The sequence below is a fragment of the Phascolarctos cinereus genome, unplaced genomic scaffold (assembly GCF_003287225.1).
Source record: "Phascolarctos cinereus isolate Bilbo 61053 unplaced genomic scaffold, phaCin_HiC Scaffold_4;HRSCAF=312, whole genome shotgun sequence".
Classification (NCBI taxonomy): domain Eukaryota; kingdom Metazoa; phylum Chordata; class Mammalia; order Diprotodontia; family Phascolarctidae; genus Phascolarctos; species Phascolarctos cinereus.
The window spans coordinates 563,173,274-563,193,454 of NW_027555847.1; the positions used below are offsets into that span (position 1 = coordinate 563,173,274).

The 20,181-nt window shown below is 39.5% G+C and overlaps 1 protein-coding gene and 1 long non-coding RNA gene across 5 annotated transcripts in view; one reads left to right on the top strand and one right to left on the bottom strand.

Moving 5' to 3' along the window:
• NEDD9 (neural precursor cell expressed, developmentally down-regulated 9) overlaps window positions 1-20,181 on the top strand; it is a 232,541-nt gene that overhangs the window by 203,618 nt on the left and 8,742 nt on the right. For all 4 annotated transcript variants that reach the window (XM_021009864.2, XM_078153609.1, XM_021009863.2 and 1 more), the window contains 2 exons: window positions 18,829-18,930; window positions 19,694-19,795. In XM_021009864.2, the coding sequence (XP_020865523.1) occupies window positions 18,829-18,930; window positions 19,694-19,795 (204 nt within the window). The remainder of the gene's footprint in view (window positions 1-18,828; window positions 18,931-19,693; window positions 19,796-20,181) is intronic.
• LOC144457004 (uncharacterized) lies at window positions 476-13,287 on the bottom strand. Its single transcript, XR_013486265.1, has 2 exons — window positions 13,171-13,287; window positions 476-1,307 (listed from the first exon to the last, which is right to left on the bottom strand). It is a non-coding gene; the product is annotated as an uncharacterized LOC144457004 (long non-coding RNA).

Genomic DNA, 20,181 nt, shown 5'->3' on the forward strand with positions numbered 1-20,181 from the left:
CAGTAATTAAATGGATCTTTTCTTTCTTAGTGCTATTTTGTTTGCACCTTAAAAATAGATTTCAGGGACCAGAGCCGGCGTGGAGCAGACAAGGAGTTTGAAACAGAAACACTTGCTAGAAGGTGTAAGTGTTCAATTCTCATCACAGTTTATGTTAGCAGAAAGGTCAATGCTTTCCCTTTTTAGACCCATGGTTTTCAATTTCAGACTGTTGAAAAATATAAAACTTTAGAGAACTCCTTTCCTGTTTGATTTGCATTCTTTACATAATGCTATGGGAGGTAGAGCTTTGGCAAAATGGTCTTTGGTCTATCTTCCTTTGTATCCCTTTCTCTAACAATGTAGGCTGTCCTGGGGTGGTCATATTAATTTTCTTCTCCTTTATATATGTTGTCTCTCCCTATTAGAATATAAACTCCTTGAGAGCAGGCATTGTCTCACTTTTTTTCTTTGCATCCTCAGAGCTTGGCACATATTATGTGTTTAATAAATATTTATTTATTCATTCATTCCTTGATTCTAAAAGCCTGTGTTTTCTTGTGTTCTTCACAAGACAGGAACCGATTCCTTTCCAAAGTGGCATGCTGGATGGCTAAGACTTGTGAAGGGGGTGACAGTCTGACTAGCTCCACCATTAGCAAAGAACAGATGGGGTCACCAGAGAGGGACATTCCCCCCTGGCCTTGAGCTCTTGCCACTCCAGGTTGCAAGGGCTCTGGGTTAGGAGGATGGGAAGGCCAGTAGCCAAGTGAAACTCTCGTTTTACTCTAGTCTCAGGCCCACATGCACTCAAGTCTGCCTCTTCCCATAGTGTGAGCCATTGTGTTAATAAGAATCTTCTTTTGTGACTCTAGGTCCACTGGCCTGAGCTCTTCAGCCTTCCTCCACCATCCCACTCCACCCCACACACATGCACACAGGAGGAGCTACCTTCCGTTGGGGAGAAGTTAGGATTGTTTGGTTGCTTAAAATCCCTTTTAGTTTTCCATAGGCCTGCAGCTGTTCTGAAATTCTTGTCATCATCTCCCTATGTGCCGGCTTATGACTCAGTATCTTTCTAATGGGTGGGGAAGCATACAAATGACTTAAGTAGAGACACTAAGGAGGCAAAAACCCAGTGCACAGGGAATCAAAAGTTTCTGTGTTTGGTTTTTTTCCCCAGAATCATCACTTTTTGGAGTGATTTCAGGCAAGCCTTTTTCAGTTTTCTCATCTGTAGAATCCTGTTATTGCATGGCATAACAGTTGGCATAACTTGTCCGTAACAGTTCTTTTGAGGCAAAGGTCAGGAAAAATGTCATCTTGTCCTAGAAAAAGAAAAACAAAAAGCCTCAGTGTTAAGAAGCAGGTTAAGCCTGTATGTGTCAATCTGAGGGTGTTTGTTTGGGGATTTTCTGGAGTTAAAGAGCTCTACTATATTTCTAGGCTTCAGAACTGGCCTATTTTTTTTTTCTGTTAATGAGTCACTTTTTTAATAGACAGTGTTTGCAGTCTGCTTATTATCAATCCTTTATTTAGTTTTAGCAGGGGAACTCCAGCCCTGAACCCCACCCTCTACAGACACTATCAACTCCCATTCATGGCTTATTAAATCAGCATTTAGAAAAACAAATACCCTTTCCACCACAAAGAAAAGCAGCAATTTTTTTTCTCCCTCCCTACAGTCAGTTTTGAGCTTTCTCCTCTTACTACTCAGTGATCTATAGATATGTATGTCATCATTACCAAGCCCATATAGTATGCCTAATGAGTGCGTGGTTCTGCTGAAAGTATTATAATGATTTTATGTGCAGAATCCTACACTGTTGTAGCCATAAAGAATCTCAAAGGCCACCTATTCCTACATTGTCATTTTATGTATTATAATTATAAAAACAGGTTTTAAATGACTTGCTCATCCAATGGGCCATGGAAGAGCTGGATCTAGCACAGAACATAAGTCTCCTAACTCTCAGTCTAGAGCTATTTCCTATGCCATACTGCCTTAAAGACCCTTTGGAGCTGGTTGGGATCCACTGAACCTGGATAATGCTGGAAGCCTTCCCTTTTATTGACTTTTCCCTCTTCTTTTTCCTTCTGGGCATCCTTTGCTACAAAGGTCAGGTTCTTTAAGCCATGACTAGACCCTAGGAGGGAAGGTCAAGTGTCTATTTACTCATTTCTCTACTATACCACTTTATTTGCTGCTGGTGAAGCTGGATTGCTGCTGGCTTTGGTTTATACCAAACCTATAGGGGCAGAAGCAGTCACTCAATCAGCAAGCATTTAGCAAATATGTTCTATGTTCTAGGCCAGGGGTGGGGAACCTGTGGCCTTGAAGGCCATATGTGGCCCTTTAGGTCCTCAAGTGCAGCCCTTTGATTGAATCCAAACCTCACAGAACAAATCCCCTTAATAAAAGGATTTATTCTGTAAAACTTAGACTCAGTCAAAAGGAACACCCAAAGACCTAGAAGGCCACATGTGGCCTTGAGGCCACAGGTTCTCTACCCCTGTTCTAGGCTCTGTGTTAAGCACTAGGGATACAAGGAAAAAGCAAGAACTGTCTCTGCCCAAGTGGAGCTTACATTTTAATGGGGGTAAGTGTGGGGAGGCGACATATATAAATCATAACATACCAAGTAAATTCAGAGTAGATGGAATATGCCTCTAGAGAAAATAAGATGATGTTAGATAAATCCTAAGATTCCATCAAGTACTATCCTGTGCACGTTACCTAGCATCCTTCCTGCATTTGACTCTCATAGCATAACATACTCTGCCTTGACTCTGAACTATACGAGGCAGTTTTGACAGTTCAAAGTGCCTTTAAGCATGTCCCTGCCCATAATCTATGCCCTGTGGGTATGCACAGCAAATGAGTTTCAGAGAGTGAGGAGGTATAGCACAGAACCTGCCTGTGGACCCATTTGGTCAGTAGAGCTGGTAGATTTTCTAATATGTGAGATGATCATGAGAGGGCAGGAGTCTGTGTTTCCCCTGAAGGCCCACTACTTGGCTGCCAGAATCTTTGAAAGAAAAGAAGGGATTAGTGGGGCAAACCAAAATCGTGACACTTATTTAATTCTGGGACCACTGAGACTATTTATACACTGCATTTTTTCACTTATATTTAAGGAGCCTATTTCATTAAAGCATTTGTAGCCATAAAATCTTACAGATATCCCTTCTCCCTCTTTAAATCCCTTGCACAAAGGTGAGGTACGTTCTATTTTTGGGTGGGCATTCCGGAAAGAGCCGGGCTACATTCATTAGGATCACATTACATCATCACTAAGGCCCTTTTCCAATTGCCCAAAGTAGGAAAGAGTCTGAGATTAGCAGGATGTGATTCATGGATTGTAATCATGTCTTTCTCCACTCCATACCTGAAAGGTAATATTTGGTTCCAAAAAAGCAGATTAGCCAGGAATGTCTGCACCTTCTTGGACACTGAGTCATTATGAGTTACACTCAGAGAAAGGAATCCCCAGGAAACCTTGCCAGACTTTAGTGTCTGGCTGAAGGATAGAGGGCTTCCCTGATTGGATCTTGTGACCATTGAGAAATCAGGTTCTCCATTGAGCTCCTTGTACCTTTTCTTTAGAAGAATCAAAATGAGTTCATAGCCTAACAGGAGAACCAAAGGACAAAAACTGCCTCCCACTAGCACATGAGAGAGTTTTCCAAGGCATCTTCTGCAGCTTTGCTTATGAAAAGTCAAGGTGAAATAGGAAACTCGATAAAAATATAATCCTAACTTAAGTAAGAAATTTTTCTACTCACATTTCCTTAAAGCAGGTGGGGAAGTAGTTCTTCATCCAAAGCCCTAAACTCAAACAAATTGGAAAGCTACCTGCAAATGGAGGTTGTGACCCCTCCCAGACTTCATTCTCTGGCATTAAAAATGGGGAGTATCTCTTCTTAGCCTTGACGCACCCACCCTAACAGAAGTGAATTATAACACCTCCTCTCATTAACAAAGAAGCTTTTTGTCTGACCAGAGTCCGTGCCAGAGACTTCAAACCCAGTTTGTTACAAACCCCTTAGACTATAGATAATGCCTGTTTTCAAGACTATGTTAATAACTAACATCTCACAAACCCTCTTTTTTAATATAATTATCTGCTAAGTGATGATTCTGCTAGAGTGTTTATAATATAATAGCTATAATACCTAGCACTCATATAGTGTTGATGGCTCATATGACATTTTCTCATCTGATTCTCACAACTTCCCTGTCAGGTGGCTAGTTCGAATGTTATCATCACATTACACACTTGGAAACTGGCTCAGAGATTAAAAGATTTGCCTAATGTCACACAGCAGAATTAGGGCCTGAGCTTAGGATTTCCAAAAGGGTAAAAGCAGAGGGACTAGCTAAATAGACAAGATTCCAACATTTGGGATTCCTATAGCCAGATATTGGGTTCTTCCTTTGGTAACATTTAGTGGTTGAATGTGTAAGGTGAAGTTAGATTTAGTCAGAGATGTGTTAAATTTTCAGTGTGAGAAAACTAAGGCTCCCTTTATTATTTTGTAGATTGTTGAGACTGAAGAAAATGATGAAGAAAATATTAACAGTGCAGATAAACTTTTTAAAAATTTAATTGATTTATTTTTAGTTTTCAACATTCATTTCCCTAAGTTTTGAATTTTAAATTTTCTCTCCCTCCCTAAGACAGCATGCAATCTGATACAGGCTCTACATATAAATTCCTATTAAATATATTTTCATGTTAGTCATGTTGTAAAGAAGAATTAGAACCAATTGGAGGAACCATGAGAAAGAAGAAATAAAACAAAACAGAAGGGGAAAAAAAGAGCAAATAGTATGCTTCGATCTGCATTCAAACTCCGTAGTTCTTTCTCTGGATATGGAGGGCATTGCAGATTAAATTTTAAAGTGTGTCGTGCGCACTTTTATTTTGAGAGCTAGTTGTTAAACATTGATTCACTAGCATACTACTGGATTCAGTGATTAAACAAACTAGCAGAAGGGGAATAAGGTAGTCAAATACATTTCTAAGGCCATTCCTCACTTTGAGTGTTGTTGTCCCTTGATTTATACACACAGTAAGAGTTCCTGAAAAGTCATGTGTAAATCAAATCTTTGTAAACCAAATTGGATCTTAAATGTATTTAAAGGATTCCTGTGGTGAATCCATTTGTAAAGTAAAAAATCCTTTTGTCAAGAGCCCAGTTTATCTGTTTAGGTTTTTATGTAGCTGGTTTTCTGAAATCAAGGCACCCTTGAATAAGGCTGTTTTGCCAGAAGACTTAGTTTGTTTTCAAACCCTCCACTAATTGTGTAATTTTTCAGATGCCTCTTAGTTGCTGGGTGCCCTCTTTTCTTCCTTCATAACCTTATATGCATGTATGCCTTTTACAGAATCCATGTTCAGTAAATATTTGTTGAATTTCATTGAATATTAAAAATAATGTGGCAATGACGTATAAATGCTTTTGTGCCATCTTGCATTTTTCATTAGTGATAGTAATGATGATAATAATAGCTAGATAATAATACAGCACCTACTGTGTGCCAGGCACTATGCAAAGGGCCTCACCAACTTATCTCATTTGATCCTCACAGCAGCACTGATAGGTAGGTACTGTTATGATCCCCATTTTATAGACAAGGAAATTGAAGCAAACAGAAGTTAACAGTTTTGACCAGGGTCACATAGCTAGTAAGTATCTGAGTCGGAATTTGAAGTTGGCTCTTCCTGACTCCAGGCCCAGTGTTCTATTCACTGTACCACCTAGCTTCCCCCCCCAAAAAAAAGGAAAAAAGCTGGAATCTGGAGGTACTGGGTAGGTACCTGCAGAAGCAAGACATTCATTCATTGACTGTTGTGGGGGATTTCTTCTCTGTTCAAGCCACTGTAGGAATAAAGGATATATCTGAGGGCCTCTTCTGCCTTAAGAGAGTGGGTGGTAAATTTCAGAATCAGAATTTGCACCCAATTTCCCTGGCTCCTGGAGCAAGCTCTTTCTCCTTACGTTACACTGTTAATAGAAGCAGAGACATGTTGAAATGCTGCCACAGCAGCTCATTTCATTCAGTGAAGTAATCAGAAAGCCTCTCTGAAGCCCAAAATGATGGCATTTTGCTCATTTTAGAACCTGCAGTCCTCTAGAACATTGCTACATTGGCTTTTTCCATCACATAGAAGTACCTCTTTTTTTTCCAGATAATTGTGAATTACCCCAAATCATGACAAATAACTTTATGTAGCCTCGAGAGACAGCAATGCACTGTGGTGAGATCTCATGAAATCATCTTGTTGCCGGGGAGTGCCCACGAAATGATGGGAAGCTCTGAGCCTAGTTATATTAAGGCACGTTCATGAGACTCCTTTTGTGGGATAGAATCCATAGGATCATAGACCTAGAATCTCAGAGGCCACCTAACCCAAGCCCCTCTTTTTATAAAGGAGGAATCTGAGACCCAGATTAGTTGATATGTTCATAGTCACACAGGTAATAAGTGACTGAGATGGATTTGAACACAGGCCCTATCCAAAACCAGTGTTTTTGCCACTGCCCCCTCATATAGGGAAATCAAAGACAGAAAAAAAAACCTAAAAAGACTAATCATTACACAATGATCGAGGAAATCTGCTAGTATTGTTGGGATATTTCTGTGGGGATTTGAGGTGACATATTTTAGTGAGCTGAGAGGCTCTTGGTCCCTACTTGGCCACTAAGTAGGCAGATGACCTTGGCCCCTCACTGTGCCTCTTTATTTTAGCTTTAAGACACTAGAATTGTAGCGTGTTTTCTCATTCCAGAAATAACATGAGTTTACCGGAACAGTGAGTTTATAAGAATCAAAGACGTTTTCATAAAAACAAAAAGCGACCCACTGAACAGGCAGTCCTGACAAACCTTCCTAAACTTTTCTTTCTACTGGTTCTTTCCCTTCTCTGGTGTCTCTTCCCAAAGGCAGAACAATCGCAGGAGAATGGCTTAGGTTAGAGTGAAGTATCAAATGCCATAGAGAATTGAAATTTGTCAGACCTGGGCTGGGTGTAATTTAGAAAAAGGTATCTCAAGAATAAGAGTTCTTATCCCTGCTTAGTCACTGAATGCTAAGAAGGGCCGGCCGTCACACTGGAATCTAAGGGAGGGGGAAGGAGATTTTTTTCTGCTGAGCTTCCTCCATTAATGCCCATGCCCTTGGAATGTCTAACCCTCATTGCCGCATATTGCTGATCCGTTTCCTCAGAGGGAAACTACATAATGGTCATGGCAGTTGCAGAAGCACCCTGCAGGGTCTGGCACAGCCACTGGTGACATCAGTCAGTTCCCCATGTGAATCCTTGTCTTTGCTCCCAATTAAAGCGTGAGAAGCTCTCCTGTTTAGATGGAAGCAATTGCGTTCCAGAAATGTTCAACCTCTCACACTCTTCCCTTTCCATGGGTCTGCATTTGAGGCAGGAGCTTACTTATTGCATTACTTTTCATCTGAGATTAAAACAAAAAAAAAATTTAAGCCTACTTTAAGTGTCTACTAAAAAGAGGGCTCCTACTATGTTAAAATTATTTTGACATCAAAAGAACCCAAAAATTTGTGCCTTTTAACGTTCCTTCAAAGTACATCCCAGAGAAATGGGACAAAAGAAATGACTCTACCTACGCTCTCTATCACGGGGACGACAGAATCCCATGTTCTTCTTTGTCTCTGAAAAAGGCAAAAGGCTTTTTTTTTTTTTGCTGAACTTAAAACAACTGGGCCCAAGCCGTCCTTCCTTGTTCTTTCTCTGACTGCTCTTTGGAGTCTGGTCACCCCATAACTAAATATTGCTTTAGCTCAGATCGTACAAAGAGCTTGCTGAAAGCAAGAGAGAACCATGGTAGAGGCTCAACAATCAGGCCACTGTTTCCAAAGAGTTTTCCCCACCATGGATGGGAATACCTTAAACACGGTGTCAGGCGAAAGAATGACACCCTTGGCTTCCCAGCACTCAGTTGTGACTTGTGGCTCATTTGGGACAAGAAAGAGACAGTGATTTCGACGTGGTCAGCATAAGGCTGAGCTGTAGCTTTCATTCAAGCTTCAAAGTGTCTTTGAAAGTGGGGAAAACCCTTGCCCCCTCCCTTTCTAAAAGGAAAAAAAATATCACCCCAAGCACAAAGCAGAGCATTCGGGAGAAGTTAACCAAGGCTGTGGTGCATGGGGGTGTATTTTTTAAGGCCAGACCCACTTTTCATTAGATTGTTGCTAAGTGAGTAAATAAATGAGCTCACTGCTACACCCAGCCTGGGCAGGAAGAATTTATAGAGAATTAATAAATCCAGCAGAGGCAACATGTGGCTTTCTCTTCTGGCCATAGAAAAGCAACTAGTAATCTTGGATTTTCAATATGAAAACCTCTGAAACTGTACAATTTCAGGAGAGTAACTTGTAAGTTCCAGTAGGCAGGTCATGGCATGGTTTGTAAGATTTTAGTTAAAGGGATAGCATCAAATGTTTCAGGGCTATAAAGACAAAAAAAGTGACTATAAAACATAATAAAGATGGCTAAGATGGTCAGTCTGACTTTAATAAAGGATCTTAAAATAAAAATAAAGCCTTTCAGAAAGGCATTGTGGGCCATCCGAATGCAATCTAATGAATGCATAAAACCCTGAAAGTGACATTATAAGTCGATCATGAGGAACCAATCTAATTTTACATTCTGTGCATACTGAAAAAAAAGTACAAATAGAACAGTAATGATTAATGAAAATTACAATTTGAGATTTGGATAATCTGCGGTATTATTTGTTGTAAGAGACTATAGTATGATAATTAGCGTTGGAGTCAAGAAAACCTGAGTTCAAATTCTACTTCTGACATACGCTAGTTTTGTCACAGTAGGCAAATTATTCAACCTCTGAATGCTCTAGACAGCTAAGTCACATTTGAGTTGCTTATTTCCATCACCGGAGAAGAGTTTAATTTCCTTACCAAGAGGTGGTTAAGATCCCCCCAATGTACACATGTGTTGTGTTTAATCACATGGTGTAATCTATTTTTTTTTGTCAAATACTGTTTCCAAGCATCTACTGTATACGTTTAGGTAGATTAGGTCCTCAACTAGGATATCCAAATGTGTTTATCAGACATTTTTCTTTTTCTCCGAAATCAATGTATACATACAAGGGTCAGGATTTGAGGAAGTAGCCTGAAGAATATAAGCAAAATATTACTTTAGCTTTAATTATCAAGTAATTCAGATAATATCATCCGTTTTTCTTATGACTACAGAAAACTATGAACAAAGAATTAACAGATAATACAGAAATGGGTACATTTCCATCAAATACAGGTCTCCCAAATCTATATTTTAAGATCTTTTGACATTTTTCTTACAGGTTTCATAATGTTTCTTTTAAAATATGAAGGGAGGAATAAGATAGCAGTAGTGTATGAAGGAAGGCTAAGGGAAAGAAAGGGATGGGCAAAGTACAGAAGAGAGGCATGGTGGCAATGGGAAAAAGTTATAGGTATGGGTATGGTGTGGTCATCAACAGATGAAAGGGAGTCTAGGGCTAAGTCAAGTCTAGAGCAGAGTCCATCTAGTTCAACCCCCTCCTTTTACAGATGAAGAAACTGAAGCCCCATGTTTGGCCTTTTCAAAAACCTGACCATGCATCAGTTCATACAAACATATCCATGTTTCTTTGAATTTACATTCATCATTTCTTACTACATGATAACAGTCCATTATATTCACATACTAGTTTGCTTGACCATTCCCCAGTAAAGGGGCAGCCACTTTGTTTCCTATTCTTTGGTACCACCCAGGTGCTACTATGAATACTTTGGTAAGTGTTGGACCTAAATTTCCACCTTTGACCTCCTTAGGATGCATGGCCAGTATTGGGATTGCTGGATCCAAAGACATAAATAGATTAGTCACTTTTTTTGCCTACTTACAACCTGATATTGACAAGTTTGCCCATTAAAAATTATTTTTTTTTATTTTTGGCAAGGCAAGGGACTTGCCCAAGGTCACACAACTAGTAAGCCAGTTAAGTGTCTGGTCTGACACTGCATTTGAACTCAGATCCTCCTAACTCCAGGGCCAGCGCTCTATCCACTGTGTTACCTAGCTGCTCCTCATTAAAATTTTTTTGATTGGTGTCTTTTGTTTTTACATTACCTCTACTTTCAAATATTCCTCACCAATAACAGAGAATAAAAGGGAGGGAGGGAAAGAAAGGAAGGGAGGGGGAGAGAGAGAGAGAGAGAGAGAGAGAGAGAGAGAGAGAGAGAGAGAGAGAGAGAGAGAGAGAGAGAGAGAGAGAGAGAGAGAGAGAGCATTTCAAGAAAATATCAACCAAGTCTCTATTTAATCTTCAAGAGTCTTAGTAAGTATTCAGGAGGTTGGGAAAAGTATAACAGTTGGCTTGCTTTATGACCTTGGGGCAAATGACTGAATCTTTCTCTCCCAATTTTCCCATCTGTAAGTGTGAATTATGCTCAGAGAAGAGCCTTGAGATGAATAGTCCTGCATCTGGGCATCTCAGATAACACACCGCACACACACACACACACACACACACACACACACACACACACACACCCCTTATGTATCTTACTAAAGACCTGAAAAATCCATTAGTTTATTTCCTAAGGATGTTGTGACTCTTCATACAACAAAGTTGCTAAGTTATTAAGTATACTGAATTCTGGGTAGCAGTGGCTTTCTCCCTTTTTTTTTTTAAATAATCACATCCATCACTAACTCCTATAAAAACAAATTTTCTACTGGGCTTGTCCCTTTTGGTGTGGTTGGTTGTCATAGTGATAATAAAATGAATATTAGCAGATAGCCTTAAAACAAAATTACCCCCAAGTGTCTATAGGGCCACACCCAGTCTTCAGTCATTATTTTTACTTGTAACTCCCACTGCCTTCTAGGCCTCCTTGGAATAAATCAGTGAAAGGAGAGTCTAATCTGGTTTAATTTTGAGGAAGTTCAAGTTTCATTTTGTGTCTTCAAATAACATAAGTATTTGGAAGCAGACAGCTTTGAGATCTCTGCTCACTGATATGTACACTTAACATCACCACCATCACTTTAGAGAAAGGATGAACAGGAGGAATGGCCACAATGAGACATCTTCTAGGACTTGTTTGTCCTGTCCTTTCAGTCTGCTGAAGACATTAGTGGGGTGATGGGCCCCTAGTCTAGTGCTTGCCTTGGAGATGTACCTGTTGCTATCTGTTAACAGCCAGAGCAGAGGTGAAGGGAGTCAACCCACTTGGCTATCAGAGCTGAAGCATATTTTGTCCTTCAGATGTCAAGAATGAGTGTTTTTGAAAGGAAGGGAAGGTTTTGTTTTCCATTTCCTTTTCTTAAAAAATTTTCCCACATATTAGAGTTGTGAAACTTAAAAGAGCCCAGGTGTTTATTACAAAACCTCCATGGAGGGAAAAAGGAAACAGTGTTGCTCCCAGGAGTGGCCTTGGTACCCTCCAACAAAGGATGGGGCCTTGTAGCACAGATAGGGCAAGTTGGAATTCTCTCATGGTTCCTAGCTTAGGCTATCTTGCTTTTCTCACTGTTGATTCATTCTTTCAACAGGCATTTAATTAAATGCCTACTATGTGCAAATTGCTCTAGGTGCTGAGGATACAAAGACAAAAAAAAAATTATACAGCTCCTGCCCTCAAGGAGTTTACATTCCACTAGGGGAAGAGGGGAACAGTATGTAGAAAGATAAGTAATACAAAATAATAAGGGAGTAGGGTACTAACTGGGGGCATCAGAAAAGCATTTTTCTAGCAGGGGGTGATTGAGTTGAGGTGTGAAGGAAATTAGGGATTCTAAAAGGTGGAGGTAAGTAAGAAGTGCCTTCCTGTCATAAGGAACAATCTGTGTAAAGGGATGGTGATAGGAGATGGAATTTTGTGCCCATGCAGCACCAAATTAGGCCAGTTTTAGGTTGCAGGTCAACAAGCATTTATTTAGCACCTACGATGTACCAAGCACTATGATAAACTCTAAATGTGCTAAGTTGTAGCATAAAGTTGAGTACAGCAATAAGTTTGCAAAGAAATTCTGGAGCCAGATTGTGAAGGACTTTAAATGCTACACAGAGGAGTCGGTAGTTTATTTTAAAAGCAAAATGGAGGCCCAGGAGCTTCTTGGGAAGTAGAGCAGCACAGTTAGAACTATACTTTAGAAATATCACTTTGGGAACTGCATGAAGAATTGAATTGGAGAGGGGATCAGTTGAAAGACTGTATGCCTCAGTTTCTTCATCTGAAAAATTACAGGCTCGGACTTGATGGTTTCTAAGGGTCCTTTCTAGCTCTAAGTCTGTCATCCTATGGTCATTCTCTTGGCTCCATGATGAACCCCTCACTGACATACATGAGTTCTGTTCTTCACCTGTATCCTCATGTAATAAGTTCTGTTCATCTAGAACCAGCTGTTTGGAATTTGAGGTCAACCTGAGAGAATTAAGGAAAATTTCCATGGAGCTTATACTTGAACCCAGAGAGTAAGTATAATGGCCTCTCTGGGTCTCTGTGTTGGCACCAAAGGATCTCAGATGGACATAGATTTTATTTTGAATAGCTCTTTAGTTGCTTCATGTATTTCACAACTAGATAGAAGAAAAGGTCCGTACTCCCAAGAAGTTTTCTTTCTCCCTCAGCCCCTAGCATAAAACTTGCTGAACATATGGTCAGTTCAATAACCCATGTTTACTAAATTGAAGATCACCCTTTTTTCTTGAAGATAGCCCTGCTTTCACATCATTCATCTTGATCCTTGAATTTTCTAGCCCTGTCCCTGCTCCTCATGAAAATACTTTAAGAGGTAGATACCCTATAAGGCATACTTTCAGGTATTCCTTATGGAAAGAAGTGGTGGGGTAGCTAGGTGGTACAGTGGATACAGCACCAGCCATGGAATCAAGAGGACCTGAGTTCAAATCTCACCTTAACCACTTGATACTTACTAGCTATGTGACCCTGGTCAAGTCACTTAATCCCAGTTGCCTCACAGAAAAGAAAAGAAAAGAAAAGAAAAGAAAAGAAAAGAAAAGAAAAGAAAAGAAAAGAAAAGAAAAGAAAGGACTAGGTTAATTTTAATACTTGTTGGGGGAGCCCAGCATGTATCTACTGTTTTAACTGCTTTGGGAAATTAACAAAAAAGGAAAAATCTCAGTTTTTACACTTACCCTTTCAGTGTCTTGAAAGAAGGATTGATTCTATCTGCTGTCTCTCCAATTAATGAGTACAGCCCAGAGACAAAATGAAGTAGACAACCTCTGAAAGTCTCCTTTCAATCCTTTGATCATCTGATTCTTTCATCCTTTGCCCAAAGTTTGTCTTTGTGTTTCCACGTCACACGCTCTCTTCCTTGAAATGTCAGCATATGTGGCACTGAGAGGACAGAGGGCTATACTGTGATTTTAGAAAAGAATCAAATGCTCTTGGAAATAGTACATGTCACCCATGATTCAGGGCTCTCCACAGCGGCAAAGAAGGGAGATAAACATAGAGCCTGATTGGAAAGACACAAAAAGGTGGTGTAGTAGATAGAGTGGTAGACCTTGATGGAGTTAGGAAGACCTGAGTTCAAATCCTGCCTCTGACACTTATCAGCCCTGTGACCTTGAACAAGTTACTTGACCTCTCCGGCCCCTTAGTTTCCTCATTTATAAAATGGGAAGACTAATGATAGTACCTAATTTGTAGGGGTTTTGTGATGATTTATATGTAAATGTGTAATATTAATATGACATTAATATGTAAAATTAACATGACATATGTAAAGAACCTTAAAGTGCTATATAAATGCTGGCTTTTATTTTTAAAGATATTTTAAATAGAGAGTTAATCAGATATTTTATTGCTATTCTTTTTACATCATTGTCACTTTCCAGTGACTGCCCTCCTCCACCCCTAATAAAACTCTCCCTTGCAAAAGATAAGTAACATCAAACAAATGAAGCTGTGTATTAGCCAAGTCTGAAAAATGTATGCTTCATTTCCTTTACAACAGTATCATAGGACCATAGATTTAGAAGGATTCTTTGAGGTCATCTTATATAATTCCCACATTTTACTTACAGGTAAGAAAACTGAGGCCCAGAGATGTTAACTTGCCTGAGGTAGCACAGACAACTGGTGGCAAAGCTGAGTCATTATACCATTGTCTTCCACTGTACCATATACTTTGTCTCTTAGTTCTTATTAATATTCTGAATTGGATATTTAAACTTTTCTTTTGCTAGGTGGTATAGTAGATAGAGCACTGGGCTTGGAAAGAGGAAGACTCATCTTCTTGAGTTCAAATCTGGCCTCAAACACTTAGTAGCGATGTGACCCTGGGCAAGTCACTTAACCCTATTTTCCTCAGCTTCCTCATCTATAAAATGAGCTAGAGAAGGCAATGGCAAACCACTCCAGTATCTTTGCCAAGAAAACTCCAAATGGGGTCACCAAGAGTCAGACACAAGTGAAAAGACTGAACAACAACAGCTAGTCTTTGAATTAACAGTATCTCTTACTCTCCTAGAAGAAGAGTCTAGGACATTTAATATTCTAGAATCAATTAAAATTCACCAGAGTCTGATACTTGCCCAAAGACGAAGTCTTCTAAGACTTCAGTTAGCTGGCATCAAAATGTCTCAAAAAGACATTAAACAGGAGGAGAGACCTTGTAGGTAGAAAAGAAAAGAAGTTATCCAAGTACATCTCTTGACCAGAGTACAGGATAGTATGCAACCAGAATGAAGACAGCAGAAGCTAGAGTACTATTCACATGATGAGTGTAAAGGAGAACAATTTTGAAAACCTTCAGATCAATGTGGTGACTGATTGTGATTCTAGAGGACAGACAGTGAAGCTCTCTTGTTAATGTGTTATCATGGAAAGTGCTGGGTTTACAGTCGCAGGGGCTCGGTTTAAAAACTGACTTTCAATTTGTAAGACGGATCACATATTTGAACCCAAAGTCCCAGTTTTCTGACCATTCCTTGATCTGGTACTTTAGAAAGACATGATGCAGCAGAGACCACGTAGGCAGAAAAGAAATCACCAAATGGATCAGTTGACCCCAGAGTACAGAGAATAATTGAAACAAGATTATCTCAGGAGAACTGCAAAGATTCCTTTTGTAGAGATGTTAGTGAAATAAATCAATTTGCTATTCTCTGTACCTTGGTCCTATATAAGTACTTAAAGACACTTTATTAAGAAGCTGTGATTTCATACGAGTGCCCCCTCCATTAATGAGATTGCAGATGATCCCTCTCCTTCCCCATGTCTTAATAGTTTAATGGGTTATTATGGCTAAAAAAAAAAGTTCTACCACTTATTGACCAACCTCGTAGGGATAAGCCTCACTGAATTTTAGCTAACCTGATCTATAGCTGGGCTTAGACACAGAGCCTTTCCAGCATGGCGGAACTTGGCAGAATTTGTGCTCCACCACTGATGGAGCCTTCACAATCTCAAGGCCATCTTTATCCCACAAAGAGGCATCATTCTTTAGTGGATAATTTAGTAAATGCCCAAGAGAAATAGTTAGAGGAAGAATAGTTAGAGGAAAAAACAAGGAGAAGAATAGGTAAACATTCCTTGAGAAAACAGCTTTAAAGACATATTTTACATTAAAGAATGATTCCAATAAGTATGCCTTGATGTTTTCTTTCATGAGAATTGATCGCATTTAAACTTAACTTTTTGTCACTGAAGGTCCCCTCCCCCTATTCTTTTTTTTCTTTCTTTCTTTCTTTTTTTAGGCGATTGGGGTTAAGTGGCTTGCCCATGGTCATACAGCTAGTAAGTGTCAAGTGTTTGGTCTGAGGCCGGATTTGAACTCAGGTCCTCCTGACTTCAGGGCCAGTGCTCTATCCACTTCGCCACCTAGCTGCGCCACCTAGCTGCTACACCTAGCTGCCGCCCCCCCCCCCACCCCCGCCGATTCTTACAGTCAGTATTTACTGATGCAGCAAGAACTGGATAGAATGCTGGGAATGAAGTCAGAAAGACCTTCCTCGGACATTTACAAGCTGTGGGACCCTGGGCAAGTTACTTAACTTCTGTGCCTCAGTTTCCTCAACTATAAAATGGGGATAATAACAGTACTTATCTTGCAGGGCTGATGTGAAGAGCAAATTAAATAATAATTGGAAAGTGCTTAGCACAGTGCCTGACGCATAGATAAATGCTTACTCCCTTCATTTTTCTTGGGATCAGAGAAGAGAAAAAATGTTTTGTACTTAAGTGAGGCTGGGAGAAAGACATACTGAACCACAGAACTAGATACATTGCAAGGTACTACCCAGTCAGCACTTTCCTCTGGGTAAAAAAAAAAAAACCCAAACCCTGTTAATTGGCATGGAAATGACCTAAGCAATAGGTCAGGAGGGAGCATGTCTTTGAGTAGACTAGAAGACTAGAACTAGAAGTTCTTTCAGACGTCAGAAAATTAATACATGTGCTAGATGTATCTGTCCTGATGAAAAAAGCCGGTCCTAGTTAAATTGTCATTTGTGGACCAAGATTAAATGGCCACAACACTGGAGAATGCTGTAATTGGGGGGGTGAGGGGGGGTTGAGATGTCAGGCAGCAGTGTGGTATGTTGTGTTGTGTGTATGTATTTTTTTTTCCCTATGGGTTTTGCCATCTGTTTCTTTTAATGCACAAACAAGGAAAATGATGAGTTTGGAATGCAGGGGTTTTCAAAAACCATATGACCACAGGCATTCTTTAAATGGGGGAAACTAGGGGCAGAGCTTGCAGTTCTGTGACATTTGTCAGGAAGTGAGTTTTTAAGTACTGGGAACAACAAATACCCTCTGCCAGGGAAAGGCCACAAAGGCAAGGAAAAGCAGTCCCCCTTTTTTGTGGCCCCTCCCTTCTTTTTTTTTATTTTATTCTTTACATTTTTTTGTCCCTTCCCTTCCGAAGTCATTTCTGTAGGTTAACATTTCACCAAATGCTATTTTAGGTCTTTTTTTTTTCCTTAAAGGCAAATACAAAACAGTTAAAGCTGGGCTTGAGAATAACAAACCTCGGATCTCTAGCTGCTTTACTGAGTTGGCAGCTTTGGGTGTAGCCACTCTTAGAAACTTTTAGGGACTGAACAAAAGCGGCTTTGTGAGCAGATAGTACTTTTTTTTTTTTAAGTCAAGATCAGAAAGCTATAAGTGGAGTAGCAAAGAAAAGCAGGAAGATACCTTAGAACCCCAGTGAATGATAGTGCCCGGCAGGCGTTTGTTTTTTTTTTATGAAGGCATGAAACAGGGCAGTAGCTTCGGCATTGTGTTTGCAAAAGACAAGTTCTTAAAAGGGAAAAATGTGATATGTACTGTGTGGTGGCTACTCCATAAATTATTTCTTCACCTCCCATACCAGCAGGCCCAAGGAACACAATGGAAGTCTCAGGTAAGGATGGGCATTTTCTTTTGGAAAAGCCTGAGAAGCAGAGAGTATGTGAAAACATTAGCCTGTGTGCTAAATCCTTTTCACCTTAATTGCAAGAAGTAGTGGACTTCAGTGTGAGGGACTTAACACCAGACTGAGTTCCAGCCTTTCAGGGTTTAGGGTCCCTGCTGAGAGGAGGATTGGTACTTTTGGCCAAGTTCCACCCATTTGAGCCCTAGGATGGTGGAACATTTTTCACATAGTTTTGTGAGCAGCCTGACGCCAGAGTTTTCACATTAGAGAAAAAGATAAAAGATGATGGTTGCTGAGGGAACCACCTCTTGTTTCTAATTTGTGAGGCCTGCTCTCCTCAAGGACAGTTTGCAGTACTTGAGGGTGATATTATTGATGCCAAAAAAGAAAGCACAGCAATTTAGAAGCCCTTGGAGAATTAGTGAGTAAATACACTTCAAAATGAGTTAACTTCAAAAAAAAAAATCTCTTAGAGGTCTTTCTCAACCCATGTTTAAGGCCCCCAAAGAATTATATAGAAACAAGAGCTTGTCAGGTGAGATCCATTTCATTTACATTAATTCCAGATGCCAGAAGCCATGATGGGGGTGTTTGACCTTTGACTTACTTGGAAGTATGTCCTGCTTAGATTGTTGCTACCCTAATGGAAATGAGAAAATGATTAGCACAATGAGCCAGGGTCGGGAGACCTGAACTCTGCTCCTAGTCACAATTATGCAGACTTAACTCTTATTATTGATACTTTGCCTTGGACTACAAACTCTTTTAGGTCTCCAAGGGTAGCATTATTTGAACTGGTAGATTCGTAAAAATGCTATGTTCACCAGCAGCCCTTTAGCTACACTCACAATAATAAAGTTTGGCAAGGAGGGGCAGGGGAAATGCTGTATCCAGTTGAAGCTATGAGGGGAATTTTAAGTGGTTGGACTCGACTCCCATTATTCACTTTGCACATAGTTTTAGAGTCATTAAAACCAATTCAGTACATAGTGATTTTGATTCAAGGAGGAAAAAAAAATCTTTATGACTCTGAAGGTATAATCTAGTACTTTTCATGCTTACAATTGTCAGATAAAATGCCAGAACAAAGTCTTTTATTAAGGGGGAAGCATTTTTAGAGATGTTTGTGTTATTTAGGGCAGGAGGAAGTAGGAAAAAAAGGTGGTTGTTTTTCTTTTTTATCATTCATTTGCCCAAAAAGCAACAGGAATTTCACATGACTGCTGATCTGTAATGCCTTCCCTTCATCTCATTCTCTCTTTGCCTCCATCTTTCCATTTTTATTTATTTATTTTATTTATTCATTTGTTGAAAGAAGAATAAAGAGCTTGGGAGTGTTCATTCAGGCAGGAGCCAGAAAGGAATTTGATCCATTGCTAAGAATGCAGGTTCATAATTTGACATTTCCGTCTTTTCTAACCCTCAGGTGATCACCCCCGTAAGAACAGGCCATGGGTATGCGTATGAGTTCCCATCCAAGTACCAGAAGGATACTTACGATATACCTCCATCTCATCCAGTCCAAGGGGTAAGTAACAATAATGTAGCAGAAATAAAATATTAATGTGTAGCATATCTTCAGGTATCAGCTGAAGTTTAAAGGAAAGGTATTTTGTGACAACATTATTTTCATTTGATGTTGATCGACTTAATGGAAAGAATCATAGGGTCAGAAAACCTGGGTTTGAGTCCTGGCCCCAACACTTACTAGTTAGCTGTGTGACCCTAGGCAAGTCCCTCAACATCTCTGTGTCAAAATGGAAACAATAATACATGTACTGCCTGACTTATAAGGTTGTCTAAGGAAACTCTTTGTGAATCCTTATAAAATAAACTCTTTACAAAATGAGGTTTTATATAAGTAGTTTATATAATGTATATATAGTTTTATATGTATAATTTTACATAAAAATCATTATTACCAATAGTCATTTTTACATATAACAACTCAACCTAGAAATTTGGGGTTTTCTTCATCTGGAAACGCAAGTCCTTTAGCTGAGAAGAAAATATCTATCTTTATATAGTTCATTATATTTTGGTCTATATGTGTGGTAACACTCTCAAAAAATTAAATGTAAACTGTGGTTTATAGGCTCCCTCAAAAAAAATTTATATAAATATAATTTAAAATGAAAAGTGCATTGGCCCTTGATCACTTGGGCCCTTACAAAAGATTAAGTTTTCAAATCACTTTATGAAAAACACTTGGAACCAAAAGCTCAGAAGTACTCCAAAAGTGACTTGTATGAAATGTTTCCATTTTTCATGACCCAGATTTTTCATTCCAGGTTTATGACATCCCCCCAACATCACTGAAGGGCACAGCATTCTCAGCTCCAATGGGAGAGATGAAACCTTCAGGGGTATATGACATCCCTCCTGTGAAAGGAGTAAGTCAAATTATCCTAGTTATTTGGGGGATTTTTTGGTAGGAAGAGGTATTTTTTTACTTGTTAAGCAATTGTATGGAATCTTTCAAAGGGGAAAAAGTTTTAGACACCCACTCATTGAACAAATGGAATAGTCACACCCCATGTGACTAAAAAAAATGACTAATTTCCTCCCAGATGTGCCATAATTTAAACATCCAGATTGTCCTCCAGGGTAGCTATCTTGGAAGACAAAAATACTTCATCCAAACAAACTGCCATTGCTCAAAAGTTTTCCTAAGAAGTGTTCATTACAAGTCTATCCAAAAGCCATACCAAGTAATCTGTTTCATTATTGTACCTTGTTTTTGACCCCAAAATGTTGCTACCCATGTTTATCACTCACC